This window comes from Eurosta solidaginis, chromosome 4 (genome assembly GCF_040869045.1).
Source record: "Eurosta solidaginis isolate ZX-2024a chromosome 4, ASM4086904v1, whole genome shotgun sequence".
NCBI classification, from domain to species: Eukaryota; Metazoa; Arthropoda; class Insecta; order Diptera; family Tephritidae; genus Eurosta; species Eurosta solidaginis.
This window is the reverse complement of record NC_090322.1, coordinates 24,904,439-24,925,974: the sequence shown is the minus strand read 5'-3', so window position 1 is coordinate 24,925,974 and position 21,536 is coordinate 24,904,439. Positions and strand designations below refer to the sequence as shown.

At 40.1% G+C, this 21,536-nt stretch overlaps 1 protein-coding gene across 4 annotated transcripts in view; it reads left to right on the top strand.

The window, feature by feature from the left end:
• The first annotated feature begins 1,010 nt into the window (after positions 1–1,010).
• Positions 1,011–21,536, top strand: part of dome (domeless) — a 65,636-nt gene continuing 45,110 nt past the window's right edge. For all 4 annotated transcript variants that reach the window (XM_067780730.1, XM_067780729.1, XM_067780728.1 and 1 more), the window contains exon 1: positions 1,011–2,802. In XM_067780730.1, the coding sequence (XP_067636831.1) occupies positions 1,625–2,802 (1,178 nt within the window). In that variant the 5' untranslated portion in view covers positions 1,011–1,624. The remainder of the gene's footprint in view (positions 2,803–21,536) is intronic.

Sequence of the window (21,536 nt, the reverse complement as noted above, 5' to 3'; positions counted from 1 at the left end):
CCAACTTTTTTCTTTTTTTGTTTTGGCTTTGTTGACGAAAATTACATTTGACATTTTTTTTCTTCCATCACTTTTGACAGAAGAAACTGAAAGAACGATTGACAGTTTATGTACAATCGGCAACAACAAAATACACGGGAGGGTTGCATTTTCGCTAATGCTTCTACCTGGTAATTGTACCATGGTTACGACTATGGCGTTAGGGTTAAGGAAGTTTAATTCACACTTTATGGTTATGAGTCACAATTAATTCGGCCTTAAGGAAGTTTAACCATCTCCTATATGGTATGGCACCACTAATAGATTCCAAGTAAAAATAGGTATTAACGGAGGTTGAATTACTATTTTCATTAATTGATTGTGCTTTGTTCCTTAAGGAAAAAGTGACATCTGGGAAGGCAAACAAACAAACGAAGATAAACATTTATTAAATCAATTGAAATTCAATACTCTATGCGTATTGTTCGTGAATGACCATGCGTCGTTCTTGGCTGCTCTATTTCCATGCAAAAGAAATAAATATAAATATTTCTTAAGCGTTTTTTAAGAGTTTCTTAGGGCCCTGAAACTAGATCTAAGTTTTCAAATGAATCTCAAATTGAGATTGAACAGCGATTTTGAATGGGACTGGATTAATTCCACTTGTAAACAAGGCAACCCATGCACAGGTGTTGCTCAATGAAGCTCTCCTATCATTTGTAACATTGTAAATTTTACCAAGTAGCGCAACTAACAGCTGATCGGATAATCCTTACAAATTTATGCATACAGAATATATATGAGGTTTTTGTTGTTATTAAAACAATAGTTTTATTTATATTACAGCCTTTATCATTTTTTTTTTTAACTTTGAAAAATCTCCGAACACCATTCCTTCATTATATGACATTCGACAGCCTAGTCCACTGCCTTCCACTCTATTCGCAACATAACCTCTACTTAAGCTGCGAAACTATATAGTAAACAATGATTTGTAATTTGTTTTCCATTGACGGCTGATATGTTTTGGTTTTTGCTATCAAACAAGTATACTGCAAATGAGAGAGCGCAGAAAGAAGAGCCGTGTGTGGTGTAATTCCAAGAATTTGAAAATTTGACTGAAAGTAATTACATTAACCAAAAAATTTCACTTAAAGTGTGCATTTTTATTTAAACAAATTATGTTGTAATGCATTTGGAGTTCAGGCATAAGAAATTTTACATTTAGCAAGGTGAATATGTGTGTGTAAAAGCAATAAAAGAGATTCGCAGAAAGGTAAAATTCTGAGAAAAACGAATTTCCGAGAATTCGAATTGATTTGCGCTGTTATGTACTACGTGCGTTTTGTTGTATTTTTTTTTATATGAAAGAAGTACGCCAGCAGGACGCAGTGAAATTCATAAACTATACATAATAACTAGTAGAAGAAATGTTCAAATAACTTGTGTGAACATACGGACAAACATAGTGCAAGGAATTGCTGCTTAGACGCTATATACATATTTCCGCGAATTGGGCAACACAAATCGCTGAATCTTAATAAAAAAACAGAGGTGCAAACTAATAATAGCTGGCTTGCCAGCACATATTTTTCGACGGAAGGAGCAGCAATAACCATTTATTAATTTGTACAAATAGATAAATATGAGTGGTGGCGTAGCTTTAGGCTACGTTAGGAAAGCAACAGCAGCACTTATGCTGTTGCTATTCACGGCCCACACAGTAGCTGACTTTCCCGATGATGTGGGTGAGACGATACCTTCACACGTCGAAATTAGTGTTGGTGATAGTAAGAACATATCATGTTTCATTAATCCAAACCTGCTTAAAGAAAATCTTTGTAAAATGTATTTCGTAAATAAGACAGATAATTACCGACCTGTACCTGCCGCTGATATTGTCGAAATTAATTCCACATACATTATCTATATGTTGCGCAATGCACTTCAACAATCAGCAACATTCACCTGTAAATGTGGTCATTTCGCAATTATGGAATCTGATGTTGATGTTGGCACCGCACCAAACGGAGTCACAAAATTTGATTGTCGTAGTTATGACTTTGAATATATGGTTTGCAACTTTACAAAACCGAATAATCCTCTACTAACACAATACAATCTTACCTACTATATAAATTCACCGGATTATGAAACTCCAGTCAGTTGTAATTTTGATAATACAACTTGGGTTGTATGCAATATTACCGCCGATCAATCATATCGTCCGCTTATCGAAGAATATCGCTTTAAAGTGCATAGCAGCAATGCTTTGGGTTATTTTAAACAAGAATTTATCATCAATAATCTCAATGTCATGATACCAGCACGTCCTGGCAACCATTTTCAAATACACAGATTAACGACGGATACCTTGGAAGCAGTCTGGAATATGCCCAAGTATGATTGGTACTCACCCAATAAACATAGAGGTTTGTTGTGGGAAGTACTCATACAACCAGTTGGTTTCCCAGTGCGCGATATTAGTGCACAGGTGCGTGTAGTGCACGTTGAACGTGGTTGTAAATTGATAGTAAATGATTTACCTTACGCCTACTATTGGTATGATTTACATATTCGCGTTAAGGTGCGCACTGCTGTTGCCAGTGATGATATGTGGAGTTCAACATTTAAATATCGCTTTCGTACACGTCCACGTATACCGGATCGTCCACCTCGCACCGATAATGGAAGCTTTTATATAAATTCATTGAAAACTGAAGTTCGTCTCTATTGGGAGCAGTTGGAAAAATGGGAGGAGAATGGCGATAATTTTGCATATATTATACGTGCAATAACGAAAGATTCTAAAGGGAATACGAGGTAATTCTTTAAATATATATATGTACGTATATTTTTTATTTTACAATTTGATTTTACAATCAATTTGCCATTTTTTCAACTTTTTCAAAAAGTAAACAAATAGATGCTAGATGCCCAGCAAGTTTTAACAATTACACCGTTTGACATTCGATATATTCTTCTTGCGAGATATACCTAAGTTGAAGGGCTAGTCGAGTATACAAAGATCCATACTCAAAATTTTGAATAAAACCTCAAAATCTGGAGTAAGGGGCCAAATTGTATGGATGGATTTTTTTCTATCAGGAGTATAGCAAAAACGTTATCTACAGATGACTCTAAGAAAAATTGCTGAAGACACCATAGCTCTAAGTCCGATTTCGATGTCCCGATTTTTACAAAACATATATTTTATATGAATGTAGGCTTTGGCCAAAAATCTTCATACCGTCTGTTTGAATTGTAGGAAATATATCATATTGGGCTTACTTTAAAGGTATTTTACGTACATATCAGAATCTGTATTAATATCTATAGTGTTTTTGAATTTTAGATGAGATATCAGGCTTAAATTATGAGAAATTAGCCTAAAATTAACTTTTAACTACTATATTATCATTTTTAACAAATTTCTTATCGAAATTTTTTTTATACCTTTCATAAAAATTAAATGGTATATAAACTATGGCACGAATCTCAAAATTGTAAGTCCTTAAAGGAAAATAGATAGACCTACCATTAAGTATACGGAAATAATTAGGATGAAGAGCTGAGTTGATTTAGCCATGTCCGTCTGTCCGTCTGTCTGTTTGTATGCAAACTAGGCCATCAATTTTTGAGATATCTTGATAAAATTTGGTGAGTTGGTGTATTTAGGTGTCCGATTAGACATTTGTCGGAACTGGCCGAATCGGACCACTATAGAATATATCCTCCATACCACCGATTTTTCAGAAAAGGAGAATTTTTGTCATATCTTCGTCAATTTATCAGATTGAAGCTTCAAACTTAACCATATGCTTCCGTATATTGCACATCTTGTTGTCTGAAAAAATGGATGAGATCGGTCGTATATAGAGTATATACATATCCCCCACAATCGATTGTTTAGATAAGAAACTTTTCGTAATTACTGCCCCATTTTAAGAGCACACTTTAACACAATTCCCAAGCTTTCAATATTCGATTTTTCATCCTTTGTTGGAATAATAATATCGTCCATATAAACAACAATGGTACGATTTTGAATAAAAAAAAAAAAAAAAGATCGCTAAAAACCGAATTAACAAATCTACAAAATACTGCTGGAGAGTTCGATATACCAAAGGGTACGTATAAAAATTCAAACTATGAGTAACAAAAGAAGTATATTTTCGAGAATCCTTATCTGCAGATACATAAAAAAATCCATTTGCTAAGTCTAAAGTTGTAAAAACATTTGAACCCTGTAATCGCTCAATTACATCATCGACCAATGCCATTGGAAAATTTTCCTTAATTATTTTTTCGTTAAATTTGCGATAGTCACAGCACATTCTTTTGGTACCATCTTTTTTAGGCACCAAAACTATTGGTGAAGCATACTCAGATGTACTTGACTGAATTATTCCATTTTCTAACCATTCGTTTATTTGCTTTTCAATATAAACCTGATCAACATAGGACGTTCTTCTAGGAGTATGTACACTGGTATATCATCTTCATGTACAATTTTCATAACAACAGGACTTTCTCTTTCCTTTACTGACATATATGTATGGCGGCCACCGTGGTGTGATGGTAGCGTGCTCCGCCTATCACACCGTATGCCCTGGGTTCAACTCCCGGGCAAAGCAACATCAAAATTTTAGAAATAAGATTTTTCAATTAGAAGACATTTTTCTAAGCGGGGTCGCCCCTCGGCAGTGTCTGGCAAGCGCTCCGATTGTATTTCTGCCATGAAAAGCTCTCAGTGAAAACTCATCTGCCTTGCAGATGCCGTTCGGAGTCGGCATAAAACATGTAGGTCCCGTCCGGCCAATTTGTAGGAAAAAATCAAGAGGAGCACGACGCAAATTGGAAGAGAAGCTCGGCCTTAGATCTCTTCGGAGGTTATCGCGCCTTACATTTATTTATTTTTAAACTTGCATTTTCCCTACTTGGGTGTTCTAAATCAAGTGCTATTTCGTTTTTCTTGAACTCTTCTACAGACATGAGATATGTTCAAACTCCTTCAACAAATCGCAACGCTCATTTAAGGTTTTAGCAAATTGTTTTTGTTTTCGTGCTCGATTCGAACCTTGAATGTTTTAGCAAATCTTTTAAGGAAATTGCCTCACCTTCTCTAACCAACATGTCCACGTTCTTCAGAACACAATTTCCTATTATAGCGGCATAACGTAAATCTACTTCGTTTACAACATGAAATGTAACGTCCATTATTATATTATCAATGTCAACCTTCACATCGAAACTTCCTATATTGTCAATTGCACTTTCCTTCCATTAGTCCACGTCTGTCGCTATTTAATTTAATTTCATTATCCATCATATCTAAGATATCGTTACGGATAATACAAAGATCGCATCCTGTATCTACTAAAGCAGAAAATTTATACCCACATAATTGAATATCTTTAAATATTAATCCACATTTGTCACGCAAAATATTAACACTCTGGACTGTCTTAATAGCATTGTTTTTTTGATACTACCTCGTTACATTCGAAGGACGCTTCCCAAGGCAGTCGGTTCTATGTACCGGAGCGACTCGGGATTTTTCCCGACCAAGGACTGTCATTTCAGTGTGACCCCATTTAATTTGTTTCGTCCCTCCCACAAATTGTCATCCTCCCAGCAGCTCCTTGCAGCAGGACTGCTACATATTCTCTTACTCCGGGAAGGTATCGAACCCAATCCGGGTCCGTCTCCTGACCCCGGTCCTGAGAAATGGTTTTGCTGCATTTGCCAGAAAAGAATCTTTTTAGGACGGTCATACTCTGTTCAGTGTGTCTCGTGCAAGGGATGGTCGCATCGGACAGGTTGTTCTGGGCTTGATCCCAAAACCCGTCGTCCAAGTAACTTTTATAAATCTTTTGTGGCTCCTTGCTGTTCACGCCCAAGGGCGTCCCGTAATCTACGCCTAAGCGTATCCCCACTACCTTCCAGCAGCTTCGCTGCTCAGCAAACCGCAACAAGTACCCGCTGCTGCTCGCGCCCTACGGCGCCAACAACTCTAACAGCTGATACCACTCATAACTACTACCTTCGTAGTAGAGCTGGTAGCAATGCTGAGCATCAGCCCCTGCCCCCGTCTTCTTCTCCCCCCTCTTTTCTGGCAGCAATCGTGCAGGTCAGGGAAACAGACTCTTAGTCCCTGCCTCCGTTTGCACCGTCTGCCAGCACAGAATATATAGGTTTGCGACATCCGCTCAATGCAGCTCCTGCCTTGGGTGGTGCCACTTTCCTAGATGTTCTGGTCTCCGCGACGGCAACCCCTCGACGGGTTTCATCGCGCCATGTTGCCAGGTCGCAAACCCAAATCATCCGGGTACCCCAATGCTTGCCCAAGGGCGCCCAGTCCCAAGGCCACAACAGCAATTGCGTCGCGGCCTTCCACAACCTAGGCGTAGTCACCCCTCACTTACCCCTAGAGTGGCGGCGTCACCCCTCATGCACTTCAGAATTCTGCAGTTCAACTGTAATGGACTAACTGGGAAGATTACGGAGATAGTCGATTTCATGAAGCGGCACAACATCCGCATTGCTGCGATTCAAGAGACTAAACTCACAGCAAGATCTGCATTGCAGACCTGCTCTGGTTATAATGTCCACAGGAAAGACCGCGAGAGTGGAAATGGAGGCGGCCTCGCGTTTATTATACACCACTCTGTGCAATATCATATATTTGATCCTGGCATCGACCGCAGTGACAATGTCTTAGAACGTCAACGCCTATCTGACCGGTCAGGCGATGCAAATCTAGAAATCATCAACATCTACATCCCTCCTGTCACCTGTTGCCCCAGTGGATACCGCCCTAATATCGAGGCCTTACTCACTGGCAACAATCGCATTATCTTAGGCGATTTCAATGCCCATCACGACCTATGGCATTCAAACTTGCGGGTGGACAGTAGGGGTGAGATGTTGGCGGATCAAATAGACGAAACGACGTTCTGCACAATAAACGGAGACGCCCCCACACGTATGGTAGGAAGCTGTCATAGCTCGCCAGATATCTCAATCGTGAGCGCAGAACTCGTAAACTGCGTCAACTGGCAGCCAATGGTAACATTGGCATCCGACCACCTGCCCATACTTATTTCGTTCGAGCGTACCGCCGAGTTCATCGTCACCGAAAAACGCACTTTCATAAACTTCAAAAAAGGAAAGTGGGAAGAATATAAATCTGCAACAGACAGCAGCTTTGCTGCCCTCCCTATCCCGACTGATGCCCGCCAAGGGGAGCGTTCCTTCCGTAAGGTCATTGAATCCGCCTCGGCACATTTCATTCCCGCCGGGAGAATTCCCGAAATCCGGCCCCACTTCCCGGCGGAGGCCGCGAGCTTAGCGAGGGAACGCGACCTTATAAGACAGCTTGATCCAGGCGACCCCCAAATAAGGGATATAAACCAACGCATCAGATTGCTTGTGGACGAACACAAGCGGGCGAAATGGGAAGAGCACCTAAGAGGTTGTAACTTCTCTACCGGTGTAGGTAAACTTTGGTCCACCGTAAAGTCCCTATCGAATCCGACTAAGCACAAAGACAAAGTTTCCATCGCCTTTGGCGATAAGGTGCTGTCGGATGCGAAAAATGCGCGAGCGCTTTCTGCCGACAATATATAATGCATCCTACGGTCGACAAAGATAGACGGAGAGCCAATAGACACGCACATAAACACAAACTCAGCGCGTCACCAATTACCATCCCTGCTAGAGAGGTTGAGGACGCCATTGGTCGCGCTAAACCATCCAAAGCAGTGGGCCCAGACGACATAGCCATACCGATGCTTAAAAACCTAGGGAAAGAGGGTTTCGAATATTTAGCGCATGTCTTCAACCTGTCTCTTTCCACCTTTGTCATACCCGAGAAATGGAAAATGGCCAAGGTGGTCCCGCTACTAAAGCCTGGGAAACCAGCTAACGTAGGTGAGTCATATCGTCCGATATCTCTCCTATCGCCAGTGGCAAAGACGCTTGAAGCCATTTTGCTCCCTTATTTCCAAGCACATTTGCAGCTAGCCCCTCATCAGCATGGCTTCAGAAAACTCCATAGCACTACTACCGCGCTAAATGCCATTAGCACCCAGATAAATTGCGGTTTAAATCAATACCCCCACCATAGAACAGTACTCGTAGCGTTAGACCTATCAAAAGCTTTTGATACGGTCAACCATGGCTCGTTACTGCAAGACCTGGAAGGGTCTACCCTTCCCCCATGTCTTAAAAGGTGGACCGCAAATTATCTGGGTGGTCGGCAGGCATCGGTGCAATTCAGAAACGAAACATCAAAACAAAGGAGAATTAAACAAGGGGTGCCACAGGGTGGTGTCCTATCCCCGCTTTTGTTTAATTTCTACATATCTAAGCTACCTTCACCACCGGAAGGAGTCACAATCGTTTCCTACGCCGATGACTGCACAATAATGGCCACAGGCCCAGGCCCAAAGATCGATGAGCTATGCAATAAAATAAACGGCTATCTCCCTGATCTCTCCGGTTTTTTCGCCTCGCGAAACCTGGCATTGTCACCGACTAAATCTTCCGCGACCTTATTTACAACATGGACGCCCCAAATGTCGGCCATATTGAACATCCACGTCGATGACACTACGCTACCGACTGTCCTACACCCCAAAATCTTGGGTGTGACGTTTGATCAGAATCTACATTTTGGTGCGCACGCAACCGCAATTGTTCCAAGAATTCAGAGCCGTAATAAAATCCTCAAATCCCTTGCTGGCAGTACCTGGGGAAAAGATAAAGAAACGCTCTTGACCACATACAAAGCAATTAGCCAGCCGATTACGTGCTACGCGTCACCCATATGGTCGCCAAGCCTAAAAACCACCCACTGGAAGAAACTACAGGCCTGCCAAAATACTGCTCTCAGAATCGCCACGGGCTGTCTTCTTATGTCCCCAGAACACCATCTGCATAATGAGGCGAGAAGACTCCCCATCAGGGAGAGAAATGAGATGCTGACCAAACAGTTTCTGTTGAATACCCAGAAACCTGGGCATCCCAACAGACATCTGATTGTCGAACCAGCACCGCCTAGGGGTCTAAGGAGTCATCTCCGTAAGCATTTTGAGGAAATACGGCACCTGAGAACCCAGCCGTATGAAGCGGAAAAACACAAGCAGGTCCTTGGTGAACTCCATAGACAGGCGTCGGACCTTTATGTCGGGAATTGCCCGGTGAATCCAGTACTTGAAGAAAAATATCCAGAACTCGCAGAAGAGGAACGCATACTCCCCAGGGAAACGCGTGTCACTCTTGCTCAACTTCGTTCTGGATACTGTAACAGGTTAAACTCTTACCTATCCAGAATCAACCCCGACATACAAAATGTATGCCCTGCCTGCAATGTGTCTCCACATGACACCAACCATCTCTTTAATTGTAATGTGGAACCAACGCCTCTAACACCCCTTTCCTTATGGTCCACCCCTGTTGAAACGGCAAGTTTCCTTGGACTCCCGTTAGAGGATATTGATGACAATTTGTGATCGATCGCGGCTATTAGGTGGGGCGAGCATTGCTACAACAACAACAACATTCGAAGGACCTATGTCCCATCCTGTTACATTTGTAACAAAGATATTGTTTTCCTGGACAATTATTAGGAAAATGAGATGCATCTCCACACTTAAAGCATTTTTTTGATTCCGTATTTAAACCACTTGACTTTGATTCAATACGTTTTACTGATGGTGAAAATTTACCTCTATTCTGCGTTTTTTGGGTTTGACTAATCTTCTCATAAATCTTAATTTGTCTTTTTAATTCAGTCACATCTTTGGCCTGATATAAAACTGATTTGTTTATTTTAGTCAGGTATCCCATTTATTAAAAAAGTCAATTATGCTTTCACTATCTAGACTGATAGGCTTTCCTATCTCTATAATAGAGTAAAGATATTCAAGAAATTATTCATTATGCTTTTTGCGACGATTTCGCAAAAGGTTATGTACCTCTGCTGAAGACAACTTCGCTCCAAATTCATCTATAAGAGCCTTTTTCAATGAGTGCCAATCTCGTATATCCCTAACACCCCTAATATACAACCTAGCTGCACCTTTTAATAATTGCTTGGCATAAATTAACATTTGCAAACTATTCCATCCTACAATAATTGCACTATCTTCAAACTCACCCACTGATTAACGTCAAGTGAGTCTGCACCTGTAAAAGAGGATACACTATCTTCAATAGTTACGTTCCATTGAGACTTGAGCGAGATACGGATAGAAATTTAACATGCAAATGCAACAACAACGTTGTGATCCTGATATTTATCTGGTTCAATTTCTGATCCGTATAGCAGTTCTGTTCGTTTCGTTTTCTGTAGTAGATTTTTTGACAGCTAACCACTTTTGAGTTGGTAGCACTCATGGCTCAACTATATGGTTGGTTCATCTCTACAGCAACAACATACATTTGTTCACATTGCCAAAATCAGAGTGTTGCTGTTAGACGAATGGAATGGAATGAAATCATAAAACTTAGCAGCATTTGTATGTAGTAAGAAAATGTAAATTCGTTGGTTTCATTTTAAGTTTGCCATCTCCTTCTGACAATCTCTACTACAGTGAAATGAAAAAAATAAAATCAGCTGGTGAGATGAGCCAACCATATAGTTGAGCCATTGTAGCACTGAACTAAATATGTGTACATTTGTGTATACATAAAAGAATTCGCCATATTTAAAAGCAAAAACACTGAAAGAGTAAACAACTTGAAGATGATGTAAGGAAAATAAATAGTTTGCTTACGTGCGAAACTATTTAAATGTTAATAATTCTATCAGTATCTTAAAATTTTGTGTACGTTTCTTCTTATTTTCAACAAAACAGATGTTTTATATTAGTGCTGCCAGTTCTCATAAAGTTGATCCAGATCGTTCCAATGAGATTTGAGTCAGAGCCAGAGCTCGATAAACCAATGGAACGGCCCTAATATCCTTAAGGGTAAAACGTGAAACATTTCGGGCTTGTGAACCCACTTCAGCAGCTTCCTCGTACCGACTAACACTCGATTCAACATCACTATCTTCGCGATCAGAAAGGCCGAAATGTTCGATTAAGCGCAATTGCAAATTCGACTTATTGCCATCTGTGGTCAAACATAACTCCCTAAGCTTTTCCCTCAATACTGCTACAGTTGCACTTCTAATAGTTTGAAGATCCATTTCTTAATATGTTTTGCTAAATCAACTAAGCAAAAACTAAACCTAAACGACGGTTACAAATATTTGTTTTTATGTAATACAAAAGTTATATACAAACAATATATGTATGTTTTTACAAATTACAATATGAGTTGAAAAGTATTTTCAAATAAAATTTTGTATAATATTTCGTACTGGCTTGAATAATTACATTAGAATATTTAGAAACATTGTTTACATTTATGTTTTGTGCTGCTTTACATCATTAGTGATAGTCTTCCTCAATTTGGTGCAAACCCATTTTTATTTTGATACCAGAGTAAATTGTTTCAGTTTGTTTACTTCCAATGATGGTATTTCACGCTGATTTTCAATAGAATAAATTTGTTTGAGTTGAAATATTTTTTACAAATAAATCCAACGTTTGGATTGAAATTCAAAACTTTTATTTTTGATTAGTAGATGAATTTCAGAAAATTTTCTTTCAATTTATTGTCTTTTGTTTTGCTCAATATCTTTTCATGAGAGATTTACACATACAGATATTTTTAAAAATTTTCCGCAAATGTTCTATGCACACACATGCGTATATTTATGAGATCGTTTTTAAACGGTTTTACTTAGGTTGACTTGACAGGCTGCATCACCAGCGCGAATTTTGTAATTAAAATTTAAGTAACTTCCCGATAAGCTACAAGCTTGAAACCATGATGTAATGGCCAGGGGTTCTATGTAGTGACAGCCCAATTTGAAAACTCCTATACAATACGAATGACGAGAGAAAGGGGAAGAAAAGAAGAGGCCCTTTTGTGAAATAGTATTAAATCTAGTCCTTTTTTTTAGCAAAGCACAAAATATCTAATATATTATAATTTGTTTATAAAAAAAGTGAATATAGGTCAAAGCGACTGCCGCGGTAAATAGGTAATACGTCTTTTTACCATAAAGAAATTTTTGGTATATAATTCTGGTTTATTTGTAATAATAATGCCAAGGTTGGGTTTTTTTTGTATATCTGTTCGCGTTCAGTGCTCTATTCGCAATCAATCTTCTTTCTTTTTTTTTCGTGTCTACATCATTGCCATATTTTCACATTTTTTTTTAAACATCTTTCTTATAATAAGTTACCGATGTTTTCGTACAGAGGGCTGCGTCAGCTAAGCAAGAATCAAAGCGAGCACCTGATTGGCTGATCGCCAGATTCCTGCCTAAAAGACAGCGCTGCCATACTTATATTTTTCACATTACACCTTCTGCTCGTGCAACCGATCTGAATGTTAGATGGCGTTGGCTGCAATCCATCCAGTGACTATTAGGGCTGGCACACAATTATTACTAACGACGAGTGTCAGTACCTTCATTTCTGATAGATTACAGCTTCGGCCAATCTGACACTATAATCGACCACGATTATTAAGTCACTTATTTCTATTTGTAACTATAAGCTAAATTGTTCTTACTTAAAATAAACACAATATACTTGAAATACATGGAGTGTCGCCTAAACGGGAGTTGAGTGGCATTCAGATGCATCGGCAGACCACATTCTAATGCGCGATGCTTCTATAATACCATCATAGGGTAACTGGGTTAACTGGCAATTTTCTATGTCTCTTATTACGTATCGGTCATGTGGTAATACCTTATGAATTACGTATGGGCCTCTATATTTTGGTATAAACTTTTTATTAGAACCGGCCGATGTATCTACATTACGTATGACAACAAAGTCACCGACACTGTATGTCTCAGGAGGCTTGGAGCGATTGGAAAAGTATTTTGAGTTATATTCTTGTGACTTCTATAGCAGCTAAGGCAGACGCACGGGTAGCCTCAAGGTCACGAGGCGCACTGTAATGGGTTTTATCCTCTAGGTGTTCTGCCAATTCATCGATTATCGCTCCTCTCTGTTCCACACCGAACAGCAACATACTTGGTGCGTAACCAGTGGTGGAGTGTATGGTATTATTAAGACCGTATTCTACTTGACCTAACTTGGCTGACCAGTTGGCATGGTTAATCGGCTCGGAGATTTTACTCAACATGGCCTTGATTATTCTATTCACCCTTTCTACCTGTCCGTTTGCTTGTGGGGAAGCCGTGGCTACTTTCACGTGACATATGTTGTTTTTTAACAAATACGCGTCAAATTCGAGAGAAGTGAAACAAGAGCCGCGGTCAGATATCAGCCTCTTGGGTCTGCTGTAATAACTGAAGTATTTGTCTAGGGAAGCTATGACTTCTTTCGTACTCGTTGAATTTACTGGATACAAACGAACGAACTTCGTGAATGCATCAACAACCACTAAAATATATTTGCGCTTCTAGTTAATGGAGGGCAGAGGGCCAAATTGATCGACATGTATGGTGTCGAATGGTATCGGTATTTTAGCAATGCTATGCATATTTCGCTTGTTCACGCGGGCTGGGGCTGAGTACATGATGCATTTAATCCAATTTCGAACAAAGTTTTCTACTTTATCTTTCATCTTGGGTAGCCAATAGTGTTTCTTTAGTTGATCGCACGTCTTATCTCATGAACCAGTTTAATAATGTTATTCTCCATCTCATTCGGGACGTACAACTGTAGCCTCCCTTCCCCCTCTTTCCTAAAGACGAGACCGTCTACTAATTCAAAGTTCGGCACGGGACCTGTCTCTAGCTTTTCTCGTAATTGTTTTATGTTATTGTCGCGGTATTGTGTCGCTTGGATGTGAAAATCTGCTTCGTCAGCATCCGCGGCGAAGACCATTTCGCAAAGTTTTGTTATTCCCGCAGGCTTCTTGTCGATAGTAGCGACGATTGATTCGGATTCATCGGCAGTTGCGGCTTCAGGGCAGCGGCTAAGCGCATCAACGTGTCCCATGTTAACTCCACCTCTGTGTTGAATTGTATAGTTATAATTTTCAAGCTCTAGAGCCCATCTGGCTATCCGCGGGTTAAGTTGCTTTTTACTTAAAGTCATCGTAAGGGAGTTGCAATCTGTGACTATCTTGAACGGAATTCCTTCCAAATAAACTCTAAACCGGCGTAGAGCGTATATGATGGACAGGGTTTCCAGTTTGAAGCTGTGGTATCTTGCTTCCGCGGGTGAGGTGGCTTTTGAAAAGTACATAATCGGGTGCAAACGACAGTCCGTTTGTCTTTGGAGTATGACCGAACCGAAACCTGCTGCACTTGCATCGCAGTGCAACTCAGTTTGTTTCTTCGGATCGTATATTGCAAGCACTGGGGCGGACGACAGTTTTATTTTAAGTTCCTTAAAGGCTCGTAAACAGTCTTCTGACAGTTCGAATTTAACACCATCTCGTGTCAGTTTTTGTAATGGTCCAGCTATTTTAGCAAAATTCGGAATAAACCTTCTGAAGTATGAGAAGAGGCCTAAGCAGGTCTTAAGTTCTTTACAATTTTTCGGGAGCCTATATTTTTTGATTGCTTCTATGTGCGCATCGCTAGGGCGAATGCCATCCGAACTGACTGAATAGCCTAAATATTCGAGAGTATTAAACCCGAACATACATTTATTTAGCCTAAGTTCTAAATTCGTTTCCTTCATTCTTCTAAGTACTTTGCCGAGGATCTTAACGTGGGTTTGGAATTCTACCGTGGCTACAATTAAATGATCCATATATATCATTATCGATCCATCGTCAACCAAATCTTTGAAAATGTTGTGGACATATCGCTGGAATACAGCGGGGGCGTTTTTTAACCCAAACGGCATATGCATATATTCAAATTGACCGTAAGGCGTTAAAAAAATGTATATTTAATGGAATCTGGGGCCATTTTAACATGGAAGAACCCGTTTTTTAGGTCGTGTTGAGAAAAATTTTATTCCGTCTAGATAGTCGAGGCAGTCTTCCATCAAGCGGAGCGGGAAATTGTCCCGAACTGTTAATTTATTCAGCGGTCGGTAATCAACACATTTACGAATTTCGCCATTCTTTTTTTTTACTAATACAACCGCAGAGGCATATGGTGAATCGCTTGGCCTAATGATACTCTTTTCCAATAATTCATCCGTTATCTTTCTAAGTTCAGCTTTTTCATAATGAGAAAGTCGCCTTGGCAACGCATGGAATGGTTTATCCTCAACTAACCTTATTTTCATCTCGTAGTCAACCGGTTTAGATTCGATATTTCTTGGCCTCAAATAGTTATCTTCTAAGGTCTTTCTCAATACATCAGTACTATTTTCTTCTAATTCTTGATTTATATTAATTTCAGATATGCAGGCGGCCTGTTTATTAAAAATATTCTCACTAAAATTTTGATCAAGTGGGCATAACCCATCGCCGCAAGCCTCATGAGACACTACGTTTATTTCTTCGAGCTCAACATCTTCTACCCGTATACTGCTATTTGGTACAGGGATTTGTAATTCTGAATGCCTCTTTTCACCCTTAAGACTAGGTATATTATTCAATTTAAGTGCACAGAAATAAGAAGTGTTATCTGGCATATCATTATTTTCTTGTTTTGTATGTTTAATTGTCGCATCACCTAATAAGCATGCGCAAATATGAAATCTTTTTAAAAAATCTCTGCCTAAAATTAGAGGAACCTCCATAGTGTCATCAGGCACCACATTTAAAACAAATTCATCTATTTTATTTTTAAATTTTATTTCGCATTTAATTTTTCCAAAAATCATTAATTTGTTATTTCCCAATCCTCGATATTTTGAATGCTTGGCGACTCCGCTCACATCAAATGGCCCGGCGGACTTGCGAACAAAGCTAGTTGGACTGCCAGTATCAAAGAGAGATAAACAATCCATAAATCTTTTGCACTTAACTTGTTTTGTTACATAGGCGACACTTACCGTATTCATAGATCCTAACATTCGGTAGCAACGTTCTTCATCCCCATCTTCAGTGTCGGTCCCGACTGCAGCAACGGTTTTCTTCAAGTTTAGTACCTTTTTGAGTTAGTACAACTGCGGTGGTCATGGCCCATCTTCCAGCAACGAAAACAACTTCCCACCAGCCTTTTTTCGTATGTACATTTGCTCTGAAAGTGTCCCATATGGGTGCAATTGAAGCAGCGTATTTCTGCTGCATCAGTTTCATCGTTCTTTGGCGTATTTGATTTTGATGGTTTCGGTTTTTGAACGTTGTCGTATATAGATGGGCGAGATGAGCGACGACGTTCGTATAGGTCAAGCGATTGTTTGAATTCTTTCATCGTCCTTGCGTTTATTAGGATATATATTTCCGGGGACCTGTCTTTGAGGCCATCAACTATAAAGTTGATCAGTTCAAATTCGTCGACATAGTCACAACGAGCAGCGATGTTTTCCATTTCCAACACATATCGGTGAATGCTGCTTTTTTTTATCCCATTTATGAGTGGCCAACGCTTTGTATACTTCGTGACGGCTCACCACCCGACCAAATTCTCTAACCAAAAGGGATTTTAAATCTTCGTAATTTAGAACGTCTCTATACAGTAAAAGTTTAGCGTCACCGCAAAGAGAATTGCACAAGCAAGTGTACTTAAAAATGTCGTTTGCATTTACCATCTGCATGACTCTATCAAAATTGCGAAGAAAGTCGTGCACGCTATATGCTTTATTTTCACCGTCAAATTTTGTGATGGTATGTTCGATGTCCCGAAAAGTTAAACGATTTGGGATTTGTAGCCTACCGTTACCAATGGGGGTGTCGTTTCGTGCGTTTTGGAATTCACGTTTTAAGTCCGCAACGGATTTTTCCAACGTCAGGATTTCTTTTTCCTTTCTTAGGATTTCTATCCTTTTGTTCAGTTCATCTTTTATATGTTGTGAAATGTTAGGCATTTCCCCGTATAATATGCCTGCAGCTTCTTCAGTGAACTCGGTTGTGGTATTGGCCATAGTGGCAGCGGTGGTGATGGCGTCGGTATTGGCAATGACAGCGGCGGTGGTGATGGCGTCGGTAGTGGCAGTGGCAGCGGTGGTAGTAATGGCGGCGGTTTCAGCGTCGGGAATGGCGATGACAGCGGCGGTGGTGATGGCGTCTGTAGTGACAGGGACATCGGTGACAGCGGCATCGGTTACGGCAGCATCAGCAGTGACGGAAGCACCAGAAATAATAACATCATTGGTAATGTTTTGGTTATCCGCGGCAAATGAATCATTTGTATTAATAGCTGAAGGAACGCGTACTGCAATATTGGTGGAAGGGATTTGGCCAGTCCCAACCACGTTTTTTAACAATTTCCGCAACTGCGTTGTTGTAGCTGTTTGTGGAAATTCCACCCCAGCATCAGCCAAGATATTGGCCATTTCCTCACGAATGTTCATTTTTCAATTGTTTTTGTGGTACGTAAGTTCTTTCTTTCACACCTGAGCTATAATTCTGGTTTATTTGTAATAATAATGCCAAGGTAGGGTTTTTTTTGTATATCTGTTCGCGTTCAGTGCTCTATTCGCAATCAATCTGAACTGACTGAATAGCCTAAATATTCGAGAGTATTAAACCCGAACATACATTTATTTAGCCTAAGTTCTAAATTCGTTTCCTTCATTCTTCTAAGTACTTTGCCGAGGATCTTAACGTGGGTTTGGAATTCTACCGTGGCTACAATTAAATCATCCATATATATCATTATCGATCCATCGTCAACCAAATCTTTGAAAATGTTGTGGACATATCGCTGGAATACAGCGGGGGCGTTTTTTAACCCAAACGGCATACGCATATATTCAAATTGACCGTAAGGCGTTACAAAAGATGTATATTTAATGGAATCTGGGGCCATTTTAACATGGAAGAACCCGTTTTTTAGGTCTAGTGTTGAGAAAAATTTTTTTTCGCCTAGATAGTCGAGGCAGTCTTCCATCAAGGGGAGCGGGAAATTGTCCCGAACTGTTAATTTATTCAGCGGTCGGTAATCAACACATTTACGAATTTCGCCATTCTTTTTTTTTACTAATACAACCGCAGAGGCATATGGTGAATCGCTTGGCCTAATGATACTCTTTTCCAATAATTCATCCGTTATCTTTCTAAGTTCAGCTTTTTCATAATGAGAAAGTCGCCTTGGCAACGCATGGAATGGTTTATCCTCAACTAACCTTATTTTCATCTCGTAGTCAACCGGTTTAGATTCGATATTTCTTGGCCTCAAATAGTTATCTTCTAAGGTCTTTCTCAATACATCAGTACTATTTTCTTCTAATTCTTGATTTATATTAATTTCAGATATGCAGGCGGCCTGTTTATTAAAAATATTCTCACTAATATTTTGATCAAGTGGGCATAACCCATCGCCGCAAGCCTCATGAGACACTACGTTTATTTCTTCGAGATCAACATCTTCTACCGTATACTGCTATTTGGTACAGAGATTTGTAATTCTGAATGCCTCTTTTCACCCTTAAGACTAGGTATATTATTCAATTTAAGTGCACAGAAATAAGAAGTGTTATCTGGTATATCATTATTTTCTTGTTTTGTATGTTTAATTGTCGCATCACCTAATAAGCATACGCAAATATGAAATCTTTTTAAAAAATCTCTGCCTAAAATTAGAGGAACCTCCATAGTGTCATCAGGCACCACATTTAAAACAAATTCATCTATTTTATTTTTAAATTTTATTTCGCATTTAATTTTTCCAAAAATCATTAATTTGTTATTTCCCAATCCTCGATATTTTGACTGCTTGGCGACTCCGCTCACATCAAATGGCACGGCGGACTTGCGAACAAAGCTAGTTGGACTGCCAGTATCAAAGAGAGATAAACAATCCATAAATCTTTTGCACTTAACTTGTTTTGTTACATAGGCGACACTTACCATATTCATAGATCCTAACATTCGGTAGCAACGTTCTTCATCCCCATCTTCAGTGTCGGTCCCGACTGCAGCAACGGTTTTCTTCAAGTTTAGTACCTTTTTTGAGTTAGTACAACTGCGGTGGTCATGGCCCATCTTCCAGCAACGGAAACAACTTCCCACCAGCCTTTTTTCGTATGGACATTTGCTCTGAAAGTGTCCCATATGGGTGCAATTGAAGCAGCGTATTTCTGCTGCATCAGTTTCATCGTTCTTTGGCGTATTTGATTTTGATGGTTTCGGTTTTTGAACGTTGTCGTATATAGATGGGCGAGATGAGCGACGACGCTCGTATAGGTCAAGCGATTGTTTGAATTCTTTCATCGTCCTTGCGTTTATTAGGATATATATTTCCGGGGACCTGTCTTTGAGGCCATCAACTATAAAGTTGATCAGTTCAAATTCGTCGACATAGTCACAACGAGTAGCGATGTTTTCCATTTCCAACACATATCAGCGAATGCTGCTTTTTTTTATTCCATTTATGAGTGGCCAACGCTTTGTATACTTCGCGACGGCTCACCACCCGACCAAATTCTCTAACCAAAAGGGATTTTAAATCTTCGTAATTTAGAACGTCTCTATAAAGTAAAAGTTTAGCGTCACCGCAAAGAGAATTGCACAAGCAAGTGTACTTAAAAATGTCGTCTGCATTTACCATCTGCATGACTCTATCAAAATTACGAAGAATGTCGTGCACGCTATATACTTTATTTTCACCGTCAAATTTTGTGATGGTATGTTCGATGTCCCGAAAAGTTAAACGATTTGGGATTTGTAGCCTACCGTTACCAATGGGGGTGTCGCTTCGTGCGTTTTGGAATTCACGTTTTAAGTCCGCAACGGATTTTTCCAACGTCAGGATTTCTTTTTCCTTTCTTAGGATTTCTATCCTTTTGTTCAGTTCATCTTTTATATGTTGTGGACTGTTAGGCATTTCCCCGTATAATATGCCTGCAGCTTCTTCAGTGAACTCGGTTGTGGTATTGGCCATAGTGGCAGCGGTGGTGATGGCGTCGGTATTGGCAATGACAGCGGCGGTGGTGATGGCGTCGGTAGTGGCAGTGGCAGCGGTGGTAGTAGCAGTGCCAGCGGTGGTAGTAATGGCGGCGGTTTCAGCGTCGGGAATGGCGATGACAGCGGCGGTGGTGATGGCGTCTGTAGTGACAGGGACATCGGTGACAGCGGCATCGGTTACGGCAGCATTAGCAGTGACGGAAGCACCAGAAATAATAACATCATTGGTAATGTTTTGGTTATCCGCGGCAAATGAATCATTTGTATTAATAGCTGAAGGAACGCGTACTGCAATATTGGTGGAAGGGATTTGGCCAGTCCCAACCACGTTTTTTAACAATTTCCGCAACTGCGTTGTTGTAGCTGTTTGTGGAAATTCCACCCCAGCATCAGCCAAGATATTGGCCATTTCCTCACGAATGTTCATTTTTCAATTGTTTTTGTGGTACGTAAGTTCTTTTTTTCACACCTGAGCTATAATTCTGGTTTATTTGTAATAATAATGCCAAGGTTGGGTTTTTTTTGTATATCTGTTCGCGTTCAGTGCTCTATTCGCAATCAATCTTCTTTCTTTTTTTTCGTGTCTACATCATTGCCATATTTTCACATTTTTCTTATAATAAGTTACCGATGTTTTCCTACAGAGGGCTGCGTCAGCTAAGCAAGAATCAAAGCGAGCACCTGATTGGCTGATCGCCAGATTCCTGCCTAAAAGACACCGCTGCCATACTTATATTTTACACATTACACCTTCTGCTCGTGCAACCGATCTGACTGTTAGATGGCGTTGGCTGCAATCCATCCAGTGACTATTAGGGCTGGCACACAATTATTACTAACGACGAGTGTCAGTACCTTCATTTCTGATAGATTACAGGTATCTAGTTCAAAGTACTTTAGATAAGCGATTCGCCAGCCAAAGAGAGCTTCGGATCTCCCTTAGTGGTATGCTTTCTTCTGCAAGGATAGGATAGTGTATATTGAGACCGTGGTTCACCGGCCGCGACCCAACAAATGCGTTTACCGATTATGTATGGATTTTGCTTAGGGCTCCTTGGTAGGTGCCTGATTTCATCTTGTGGAGAAGTTTCCTTAACCCCCTAGGAGGCGGGGCTAGATCAAGCAGTTTTTTGATAGTTTCCTGGTTTGTGACAATTAAGCAGAAATTTTCCCTTCAGCATTTCGTTATGCTCTTTGATGTTGAGCTCTTTTGCCTTATTATATAATGCTGTCAGGGGTCATAAGAAGAATCCCGTGAAAGTTCAGAGTGCAGCATTTTAGCAGGCTTGCAGCCTTTCCCAGTGAATGTTTTTAAGACTAGGCGACCAAACTGATAACGCGTAGCATGCTTTGCAAGTGGTTATCAACGTTTCTTTATCTTTTCCCCAAATGCTGCTGGTAAGCAACTTCAAGATTTTGTTGCGGCATTGTACTTTGGATACAATTTCGGTGACATGTGACTTGAAGGTGATTTTGTTATCGAACGTCCCCCCTAAGAACTTTAGGTGACTGACATTCGGTAGCGTAACACCATG